At 41.4% G+C, this 12,080-nt stretch overlaps 1 protein-coding gene across 5 annotated transcripts in view; it reads left to right on the top strand.

Annotated features, from left to right (window-relative positions):
- Positions 1-12,080, top strand: part of LOC135208510 (katanin p80 WD40 repeat-containing subunit B1-like) — a 190,059-nt gene that overhangs the window by 23,577 nt on the left and 154,402 nt on the right. For 2 of the 5 annotated variants that reach the window (XM_064240774.1, XM_064240775.1), the window contains exon 2: positions 9,938-10,951. The exons of 1 other annotated variant lie outside the window; for it this stretch is intronic. In XM_064240774.1, coding sequence (XP_064096844.1) covers positions 10,834-10,951 — 118 coding nt within the window. In that variant the 5' untranslated portion in view covers positions 9,938-10,833. The remainder of the gene's footprint in view (positions 1-9,937; positions 10,952-12,080) is intronic. 2 more of the 5 variants (XM_064240776.1, XM_064240777.1) reach the window with 1 other exon arrangement.

The following is a 12,080-nucleotide window of genomic DNA, read 5'->3' on the forward strand; positions in this document are numbered from 1 at the left end:
TGTTACCACTGCCTCACACGCGTCTTGGGATGAAGGTCTTTTTGTGTCACTCACACGTCCTATTAGCGCTGGACATTTTGAGTGATCATCGTTTGCTTTAAAAGAGAGAACGACTATACTACATCCATTAGAAGTACTTGGGGAACTGGGGATCCCTCTCTTCTTGTCTCTCTCTCTCCGGTCTCTCTCTCTCTCTCTCATCCTTCCTCTCTCTCGCTCTCTCTCAAGCGTTTCCGGTCATTCTCAATCGCCCCCTTCATTGCCGGTGGACGAGATAAAATGGGTTGTTCTTATAGTGACTCAAGGCTAAATGAATTTTTGCAAGTTATTATTATTTGTAAACCAAACAAAAACTTCTTTCAGTTTTCTTATGAAGATTGAAAAAGAAATCAACAAAATTATTGTGTATAACGTGTTTACTTATAAGTATTTACATTTTATTTATTTATTTATTATTATTTTTTTTTCTCTACACTCGAGTACATTCAGGCCCTATCTGTGACCCCTTTTTTAGAGATGTGTAGGTTGTCAGCCTGGGTCATGCCCCAAAAGACTGCTGGTGCATGACCCAAGCTGACAACCTACACATCTCTTGAAAAAGGGCCACAGATAGGGCCTGAAAGTACTCGAGTGGTGAGAAAAAAGAAAATAAAATGTGAATACTTATAAGTAAACACGTTATACACAGTAATTTTGTGGGTTTCTTTTTCAATTATTATTTATGTTAGTAAAATGTAGATATTTGTAAACAAAAGTACAACTTTGAAATCACTGTCGGCAGCTCAGCATCACCGTGCTTTAAACAGTGCCATGAAACTGCTCCACAGCCTTGCAGTGAAATAGATCGGAAATACGACGGCGTGGCATCTCCGGATTACAGTGCTGATTCTGTTCAAGGCAACGAGGATTTTTTTTTTTTCAGCCAGCCATGTCTTGGCACGGGATCTTGCTTTGTACAGAAGGCCGTAGCAAAGAGAGAGAAATGCGCGCTAGATCTCCAGAGTAGCGGAAATTCCGGAACGAATTGTATTGTTTTTGTTTTTTATTAAGCATGGGCTCTTTGCTCACCGAGCAGGCCGTACGAATTGTAATGGTGCCGGTTGGTGGTCTTATTAATTATCCTTAACCAAGGATAGTAGAACGAAGGATCTGATTTTATGACATTGTTACCACCATTTCTGTTGGTAATAGCAAGCCTAACTGTTTTGATAGCATGAAGTAGTATGTTTGTCAAGTTGTTGTTATTATTATTATTATTATTATTATTATTATTATTATTATTTATTATTATTATTCAAAGAAAACTCATAATCACATGAGTCAGTTATATGGAAAAGTAAATCCACAATAATATGTCTGTTTGTTCTTGTTTTTTAAAATAATCCAAGAGAAAATTAACTGAACATAATAATTATGATTTGCTTTTGTCCATTTATTATTCTTATTATTATTATTATTATTATTAATTTATTTATTATTATTTATTATTCAAAAGAAAACTTCATTATTCACATTGATTCAGTTATATTGGGGAAAAAGTAAATCCCACAATAATATGTCTGTTTTATCTTGGTTATTTTAAAAATAAAAACAAGTCAAACCAGGGATATTTTAATTTGTTGGATTTGCCTTTTCCATTATTAAATTATTTATTATTTCGATGAGATCAAATCTATTCACACGTAACAATCACACCAAAGGGACCACTGACTTGAAATTCAAGCTTCCAAAGAATGCAGGTTTTAGCCTTCCACCGCTAAAGACAGTCCCCCACCCCCCACACTACTGCAGCAGTAACTGGTCGTGATATAGGAGAGCCAGTGAGATTTGTCATCGCCCATGGAGAGACACGAACCCCCGCGATATCTTAGGAGGCATGCCACGACGCTGACCACTATGTCAGCCGATATGAAGTCACGAGACAGTAAACGAGTGGTGTTAGGTATTGAGAATAGCGACTTGAGTATTAAGTTAGCAGCCGATCATGGGAAAGGGGGGTTGGGATATTTGTGCATGTATGAGCATCAAAGGGTGATTTCTAAGCGTCTTCCATGTATTCATGGCGAACTATGGCTATATAAAACAGGAGCAGGTGGCTGGCGGGCGGACGGACGATGCGTTTCGGGTCTTGAAGGAACCTCTTTGAAAGGCTAAACCTCACCACTCCTCCTTCCTCTTACCCAGTAGCGACCCCCTCTCCCTCCCAACCTCCCCTCTCCCCCTCCCTCCTCCCCTATTTACCTTTGACCCCATCCTTGGATAATACCTCCAAGGACTCTTCCTTCCTTCCCCCCCCCCCCCCACGTGCCTCACCTCCCCCCCGTATCTATGTGCCTCTTCTTTCTCCCAAGTTGTCATCGCGCCGTGTCATCATTTCCCCCTCCTCCCTTCCCCACCCCCCTCCCCACTCTCCTAATGAGGTGAAGTGGTGATACAGTTGGAACTCCTTAACTCTCTACTCCTGTCCCACATCGCAGGAGAGTTTTTGTGTCCCAAATTTAGAGGTCGTTCTTGAGAGGTTCGTCTTTCTCAGTCAGTCATCAGTAGTAGTTGGGAATTTGGTTCCTTAGCAGGGATTTCGTTCGCTTGGACATATATGTATTTTCTATATATTTATTATATCTAATAAAAGGAGCCCATTAAACGCCAAAACCATATGAAAGTAAAGTACTATATACTTCAGAGACTGCCGAAGAAAAAGACACACAGCAGTCTCTGAAATAGGAGTACGTTACTTTCTATATATATATATTTTGGCGTTTTTGTGGGCTCCCTCTTATTCAGGTGGAATTCTGTTGTAAACAGGACATATTTACCAGTCATATATATATATATATATATATATATATATATATATATATATATATAAATTATAACTTGATCTCGAAACTATGTAAAACGTGATGCTATATTATAAATAAGGTGATTACCATGGAGGAAAAGTGAAAAAAGAAGAAGAATTGCCAAGATCTTTCGGTCTACACGACCCTTAACTTGAGGCACAACTGATCAAAAAGCAGAAACAAAAAAAAATAATATATATATATATATATGTATATATATATATATATATATATATATATATATATATACCATATATATATATATATAATATATATATGTGTGTGTGTGTGTGTGTGTGTGTGTGTGTGTGTGTGTGTGTACGACGGAATTGCGCTCCTCGGCAAGGCAATCTGTATTCTTCAAATGTGATTATCTTCTGCTAATCAAACATGGTTCGCCCATCGGGGTAGCAGGTGCGCGCCAGTCGATTTATTTTTAGTGGGTGCGTGCAGTCCTTCGTTCGAGAGGGTTGTTCTGTTTTTCCAGTGGACGGACCGCGCAATCCAGCGACGCGTGGAGGAGGAGGAGGAGGAGGAGGACCAAGGTAAAGAGAGGACGAGACCCTCGTCCTTGGACCATAGCTTCAGGGCTCCTCCTCTTCCAACTTTTATTTTTTTTTCTAATGCACCGTCCATGACTTGTTATTATCCTGGACGGTATACTTGTTTTTTGTCTGAAAGTTCAAAGATAAGCCCCCCCCTCCCCGCCGCCCCCTTACACCGACAGGAGGAAGCGAAGAGTTCCTTTTACGACGGCCCTCTTGCACTTAACTGCACGCAGTCATCACGCAGCACGTTACGCCCACCTCAGAGAGGTCTTCCCACCCACTCACCCACCCACCGGGGCTCTGGGCGGCTGATGAAGCCTATCATTTCCCCCATGGCTTATCTGACACTCATATCAGTTGAGGTCTATTGCAACGCCCTTTGATATCCTCGCTGTGTGTTTCCTCAAGGCGTTGTGTTGCACGTTTGCTGTGCAACCTCATTCGGTGCAATGTATGTGCATTACTTGAGGTTACTTGCAGCGGCCCTTCGGCCCGGCCCCCAGCTGCAGCTACTTTCATTCCTTCTACTGTGCCTCCGTTCATATTCTCTTTCTTCCATCTTACTACTGTCCTTTTAACCCTCCACTAACAGTTGTTTCGTAGTGCAATTGCTTTGAGGTTTTCCTCCTGTCACACCTTTCAAACCTTTTCACTTTATACGTTTCAGCGCTGAATGGCTTTAGTTGCCCCAGTGCTTGGCCTTATGCAGAAAATGTATATAAATCAAATCAAATAAATCGAAGCACGTCTGCTTGTTATAGTCCCTCCTCCCAAATGGCCCTGGAATTCCTGGGAACTGCAAGTACAAACAGACTTCGTTTAGATGAGAAATCTTGCTTGAATGTTTTAAACGATCGAACGTATTGTCACTCGCTGTACACCAGACTGATTCAGTTTATGTAAGTTACAGCAACGTATCTCATTCTTTCTATCTTTGCTTCATAAGAAAGCGACTTGAAACCTGCTACTCAGCCAACCTCTTTTACCCAGCCATCGAACCGATGCGGTATATATAAACTCACAGGGTAGGGGTAACGTCGGTCAGAAAGTTCTTATCGACTTGGCACTGTCTTGCATAGAGAAAGATTTATCTCTTTTTATATCGTTAGTGCGATCAAAGTTGTCTCTTTGTTACAGACATATTACACGTACATGGCTCATTGGTAACCAGGCTACCCCTGTACGATAAAAATAGACCACTGTACCATTTCCTATCAGTTTTTTTTTCATATTTTTCATCCCTTTGTATATCTAAGAGCTAAGTGCCCTCCTCTCTTATTTAATCTGGCAGTGAGGGCATATGGTCGTCAGCCGCCGTGTGTTATCTGCGCAGAAGCCTTTTCCAACTTTTATATTTATCTATTTATTCCATCTCAACCCTCTTGAACTCCTTTCCCGAGTTGAAGGAGGAGTTTCGGTGGTATCGCCCCGTTCCCAGGTACACAGCGCTTCTGTGCCTCTGGGAGAAGGCCCAGGGGCGCTTAAAAAGGACTCTTCTGTGAAGTGTTGCCCCAGGACCCCACTGTGGGTTGGTTACCCCTTTAGGGCTACTCAGAAGCAGCGACAGGCGCAACCCAGCCCGGTTTCCCCCTACTTCGGGGCATTTTTCCTTTCCGTTGCCCAGGAGGAGAAGAGAGAGAGAAAAAACGAGGCCAGCCACTCTTCCCCCCTTTCTTGGCCCCCCTTAGCCCCATTTCTTCCGTCAATGCCCTACATTTCGTTTCAAGGTCACCGGAAGCTTGCACCAGAAGGATTCCTCCTCCCCCTCTCCCCCCTCTTTTTCCCCTTTCCCGTCTTGTCAAAATAATCTTCGCTTTAACCTGTCGCCTGTTATATAGCCCCTTCGGTCTACGAAACCCACCCCCTCACCCCTCCCTTTCCTCCACCCCCCCCCCCTCCCCCCCCCCCCCCCCCCCATGCAACCACTACTACCCCCGGAAATTTCCAATGCGCGGAGGCAGGGTCTGGCAGACACCTGGATTACCAACGAGTTTTAGAAAGTTCCTTCGTAATAGGAGGCAGGTCCTCGTCGCCGGCGCTTTCTTTTCCCTCCAGTGAGTTTGAAGGGAAAACGGCCGGGTTTATATCAGGACGCCGAGATCGTTATGGTTACAGAAATGCTTCCCCTGGGGCACTTCTCCATTCGCGAGTGTTGTTCCCCTTGGGTTTCCATTCAGGAGGTACAGTTTAGACTTGCACAATAGCAATTCCTGTAGGGCGTAGTGCTATTAGTGCGTCTCGTGCGGTGCACTGTAGTCACGACTTAATGTTCTCTGCAGCGTGACTTCGGCTCCTATACCTGCAACCACTTTCGTTCATTTTGCTGTACCTCATTTCATATTCCCTTTCTTCCATCTTATTCTCTACCCTCTCCTACCAATTGTTTCATGGCGCAGCAACTGCTTTGAGGTTTTCCTCTAGTTACACCTTTCAAACCTCTTACCATTCAGTTTCCATTTCGGCGCTGAATGGCCTCATGGGTCCCAGTGCTTGGCCTTTGGCCTAAATTCTGTATATTATCCTCTGTAGTAGATTTTTTTCTTTTCTCCGAATCTTTGGGCTTTCTGTCAGGTGTCTGATTTCAGTATTTCGAAGTTGAAGAAATCACACGCGCGCGCTCGCGCGCACACACACACACACACACACCATATCTGTATCTTCCTGTCTATCTCTCTATCTATCTGCCTATATATCTGTCTATATTTCTATTGTATTCCACATTGGAATATGAAAAATGGTGTATCTCAGAAAATGCCCAATAGGCTCGTCCACCAATGGACCTCTTCTTGGAGCGTTTATTAAGGAAAGCAAATCTATATATACATGCATACATATGCATATACGATTTGGGGAAATCTCTATATAATCTATCAGGGGCCCTTTTCCACAGCCTTAGAGGTTTCATCCTTATTTCCCTCCTACGTTTCCCTGTCCAGTCCTCGATCGAGTGCTTTGCTATTCTCCTCGTCTAGACTAGGTGGCGGCTTCTAACTCCTCCCTATCCCCCCTTCCTCCTCCCCCTCCCCCTCCCTCCCCGTGGACTTTGGAGCTCTGTCTCTGTGTAGAGATTTTCGGAACTCTGTCTGTTTTTCCTTTATTAAATTTTTTTTTTTTTGCCGTCGGTTGTTAATTTTTGTTGTTCTTGGTGTTGGGGGGGGGGGGGGGGGGGTTGGGGGTAGGAAAGGTCTACAGAAGAGCCTAAAAAAAATCTGGAAAAAGTTGTTTTGCGTCAAGTTAGAATTACAGGAATTTTAGGATAGGATATTTACGATTTATTCATTGGCATGAAAAACGAAATAATATTAAATAATGTGCATGTTCAGTCGCACAAAACAATAAAGGGCAAATTTATTTGAATTTTCATTGGCGAAACAAGGCTCTTATTTGACCCTAGATTTTAGCATGATGTTAATTTACGCTAAGTCAGGAATATAATGTGTATATATATATATATATATATATATATATATATATCATTCGAGCTACAAATGTCTTTAATATCTAATTCGTTCTACCTCGGAGTTGATATATTTTTCATATATGTACCGAGGGGGAATTTTTTAGTTGATAATAATTTCGTCCCCCCCTGGGATCGAACCACCGTCCAGTTGGACGGGGAACGAAATCAGGAACGGACAGTGACGCTACCGAATCTGCTATCAGAGAGGCTATAAGTTTATATCGATTCTGACCATTACAAATCACCGCCGATCTCGGTGTATTCGTAATTAGAATCGATATGAAACCCCTCCACCATGCTGGACGGTGGTTCGATCCCATGGGGGGACGAAATTATTATACAACTAAAAAATTCCCCTTCGGTACATATATATATATATATATATATATCTATATCTATATATATAAAATATTTGTATATATATATATATATATATATATATATTATGCGAGCTACAAATGTCCTTTAATATCTAATTCACTGAACCTGTAATTAATTATTTTCATATATGTAAACCGAAGGGGAATTTTATAGTTGATAATGATTTCGTCCTCTCGTGGGTTCGCTGGCGGTGGTTCGAACCCACGAGAGGAAGAAATCATTATCAACTAAAAAAATTTAAAAATTCCCCTTCGGTTAACATATACGAAAATAGATTAAATCTGAGGTAAGGCGAATTAGATAGATATTAAAGGACATTTGTAGTTTAATCCGTAGTATATATGAATCACGGTGATGTGATCAGACATATATATATATATATATATATGTGTGTGTGTGTGTGGGGGGGGGGGGGGTTCATTTTAGAAAATCGGGTGGGCGAAAATATACCTTTGCGGTGCTATCCCTCGAGGGGGTAATTAGACTTGGAGTGCACAGCAGTGGCCAACCACCGCGTATTGCTTCTGCTTCTACTGCTTCTGAGTTTTAAACCCCGACCGGAAGTAGCGTACCCCCGACCGGAAGTAGTGTTAGACCCTCCTAGTCCTCCCCTTCCTCCTCCTCTTCCTCTTCCTCCTCTTCCTCTTCCTCCTCTTCCTCCTCTTCCTCCATCCTCCTCCTCTTCCTCTTCCTCTTGATAAAGAGGAAGAAAGGAAGGAAGGTAGGAGAGAAGAATTCTGGTCGCGTCATGGAAAAGGACATTCGATTGATCGATTGGTCTGTTGCTCAGTTATTGGGGATCGGACGACTAAGGTAGCATCACTCTCTCTCTCTCTCAGTCAAGACTGAGAATATATTTTTCAGAATATTACAGTGATAATAAAACTGGATGAAGGATACACAATGCGGAATAAGTAGTCTCTCTCTCTCTCTCTCTCTCTCTCTCTCTCTCTCTCTCTCTCTCTCTCTCTCTCTCTGTCAGTAGTCAAGACTGGATAATATTCTTCAGGATATTACAGTGATGATAAAACTGGATGAAGGATACACAGTGCGGAATAAGTCAACTCTCTCTCTCTCTCTCTCTCTCTCTCTCTCTCTCTGTGCGTTACTTCGATCATCCTTTATTGTGATTTAAGGAGTGCTCCCGAGTGCCTGAGTGCATGAACTCCGTCAGGCAAATTGCTATTTTGTTTGTTTAACCTTGATAAAGTCTCCGATGTGTTTGGGCTGAGCTTATAATCAATATTCTTATCACAGAACATGTGGTTCCTCGTGACGCCTGCATGTATTAGGTGTAACATGCACATTGATATATTTTTGGGGTAAGGAACGCTTATACTTGTTTGTGCGTTTATACGTAAACTCCTTTTTTGTTTGTAGTTTTTTTTAAATGCCGAAGAAACAGAATGGGATTCAGGCCCTGTGGAACCCCAGCGCACATATGCAACATACTATAGTGTAACCCACTTTATGATGAGTTACTCTTTTGTCACATATGTGGAAACATATATATATATATATATATATATATATATATATATATATAATATATATATCCTTTATAAAACACTGCTGTGTCTATATACTGAACTGTATGCTGACGATCGAGTCACGTATTCCACTAACAAATTAGTGGTGTGTCGCAGGCAGTGTGTGTGTACGCGCATGCTCGGTAGCTCATTACCATAATGGGAGAAATGGCGAGAGAGAGAGAGAGAGAGAGAGAGAGAGAGAGAGAGAGCAGTTTCGGTGCCTCCTTGTCCCATTGTTAGTCTTATCTGGAAAATGCGATTCATTGTTTGCAAGCTGCGGATGGACGGACGTACGGACGCGCTCGTGCCATTTGGCCGGATGAATATTGTGTTGCGAATCGCTGGACGCTTGCCCGGGGTGTGGGGGAGGTGCTAGGGAGAGCTAAAGAGTGGAATTGAGTGGTTGGGTTCGTGGAGTGCTTGCAATTAGGATTATGCTGGTTTCCGTCGGTTGTAAATTAAATTTTGTATTCAAGCATATCCAATGTTTTTATTTTATTTTATTAATTTTTTTTAATAAGTGGGGTGTGTCTTCTTTCTGTATTTTCCTTCACCTCTTACCTCTTCCCAATGAACACCTTAATATTTTTTGGAAGCTTCAAGAATTGGAAGTCAGTGGCCCCTTTGGTGGGCTTGTTCCATATGAATAGGGTTCGTCTTCTGAATAATAATAATAATAATAATATGATGATGATGATGATGATAATAATAATTGGGAAAAATTCCTATCGCGAGAGTAGCCTATATATAATGTTCTAAGAGGTCCACAATAATCAAAATTGTTGCGAGTCTTGTATAATTTAAAAATCCTTTGCATAAAGTATTTTTAAATTATACACGAACTCGCAACAATTTTGATTATTGTGGACCTCTAAGAACAAAATAATTATAATAATAATAATAATGATCATAAAGTCGACAGATTTCGGCCATTTACCATGGCCATCTTCGGGCCGTTGCAATGGCCTTTCTGAACGTCCTTTGCAACGTCCTGAAGATGGCCAAGGAAATAGCCGAAACGTGTTGACTTTAGAGAAATGCCAGAATCGAAAACTACAGAAATGAATAATAAATTATTAAAATAGTAATAAAGTTGTTCGGGAGTTATATACAGTCTAGACGTCGTGAAAGTGAAGAAGATCTCGATCAATCCGAATTTTTGCCCCATTTCAGATTTCAGTGACTGAAATTTATTGTCCAAAAATCTTAATATATAAATTTCAGTTGCTTGCGATTCGCTTCCAGCGAAGTGAACGAACAAGGCAAAAGAATTTTTAAGTGACTATTGAAAAGTGTTTTAAAAATTAAAGAAGTTAAAGAAAGAAAGAAAAAAAAATGCGCTGCCACTGTGGTCCGTGTTTGGAAACGAGTCGCCAGAGAATGAAAGGTCATCTTCTTCATCTCCCTCGTCACCAGCATCATTGTTGACCAGCATGGGATTCGCAGTGATCATGGATGCTGGTTGAATGAGGTCTAAAAAAAGAAGGAGACATTAAATTTTATCGTTACGTATTTTGTTTTGTTTTTTTGAAAATTCACTTTTGTTCTGGAGCTAGATTTGAACGGTGATTTTATATTTTTCTAAAGTGTTCCTCTTGTTTTCTTTAGTTGGCGTAAATTTGATTTTACGATTAGTTTTTATTTTTGGTGTTATTGAAAAAAAAAGTTAAAGTGTCATTGGAATATTGAGCGGTGTGGTCTATGCGATAGAAATTGTAGAAAAGTCACAGTTGGTGATTTGTGGGTGACATAAACGTGCGAATATATTGCTCCGTTGTCGTGAAAAATTAAAGGAAGAATAATTCACAACCTTAAAGAATCGAAACGAAACGACCAGTGATCCAAAAAACGCCGTCAGTTACTCTCCTCGTAGTGAACTCGTGTTGGCGTGCGACAAGGTGAGGGATAGGAGCCCTCACTGTTTAGCGGGCGACCATTATCGGCCGAGTCGCGGCGTGCGACAAGGTGAGGATTTAGGAGCCCTAGCTGTTTTAGCGGGAGACCTTTGTCGTCGGAGTCGCGGCTGATGCTGCCTCAAGGAATTCACCCCAGATTGAAGAACCAGCATCATGGACCGCAGATCCCGGTCGCCCCTGAAGAAACCGGAGATGAAACGCCGGAACTTGAGTCTCACGAGGCGTCGCAGGCTGTCACTCGATGAGGGCAGACAGGTCGTCCACGCTAGAAGTAAGTCATATTATGCTGTTTTGTGTCTTGTCCAATTCTCGGGTTGAATGGGAGAGGGAAGCCTCTTTGAAAACATTGTTGTCGAATGATTACTAGAAACTGGAGAATAGTTATCTGTCTCTATATGAGATTTGATGGAAGGATTATCACATATATTAACCTTAAAAACGAATGCATACGGAAAGGTCTCCCTACCCAACGAGTTCTTATGGGAAGTCCTTTACGTTATTAGAAGTTACTTCTCATTGTGGCTCGGGTTTTTTCATTATTGTTTTTCTCTAGCATGCCGGTAGGTGTATGTTATGCAGTTGTTTATTTAGGTATGGCATGTAATTAGCAAGAGATGTGTGACAGTCGAATATGCTGTGGAAGAATTCCAATTGTGTTTTTTAATTTCAAAGAAAACTTCGAGTATACGACACTGGAAAACATTTTTTGAAAGCGACTCCCCATTGGTCCTCTGATACCCAAAATTTCGGTGGAACTTCGGTTCAAAAGAATTTAAACGATTTGTACTGTTTTTTTTACCAAATTTGGTACAGGGCTTCGATTACACCTTGAACTAAACCTTCCATCCGTTCCTTAAGAGTTACCCCACAAAGATGAGCATATTATTATTATGTGATATGACTGAAAGTCAACCAGCAAAGCTGTAGCAAATAATGGCCGCAGTGGCTGAAATATTAGTAATACCGAATAATGATTTGCTGCGTTGGATATTCATAAGCAGATGGCATTCATATTAATTTATATGATGTCGTCTCTCTCTCTCTCTCTCTCTCTCTCTCTCTCTCTCTCTCTCTCTCTCTCTCTCTCTCTCTCTCCTTGAATAGCGAAGTGTCCGTGACGCATTTATTTGACCACTCTCTCCCCCCCTCTCTCTCTCTTACTCTCTTCTCTCCTCTCTGTCTCTTCTCTCTCTCTTCTCTCTCTTAGAAATGCATTTTTTGTACCGTGGACTTTTATTCAACTCTGGGCAAAGGTGAATGTTTTCACCATTTCCACACATCCACAAATCCTTCAAATGATGTTACAACCATTTCAATACTTGGAGGAGGAGGAGGAGCTCGTACTTTTATCAGTATTATATACCGGTTGTTGACAAACACTTCCTTATTTGTTGTCTCGA

The sequence above is a fragment of the Macrobrachium nipponense genome, chromosome 35, assembly GCF_015104395.2.
Source record: "Macrobrachium nipponense isolate FS-2020 chromosome 35, ASM1510439v2, whole genome shotgun sequence".
Classification (NCBI taxonomy): Eukaryota; Metazoa; Arthropoda; class Malacostraca; order Decapoda; family Palaemonidae; genus Macrobrachium; species Macrobrachium nipponense.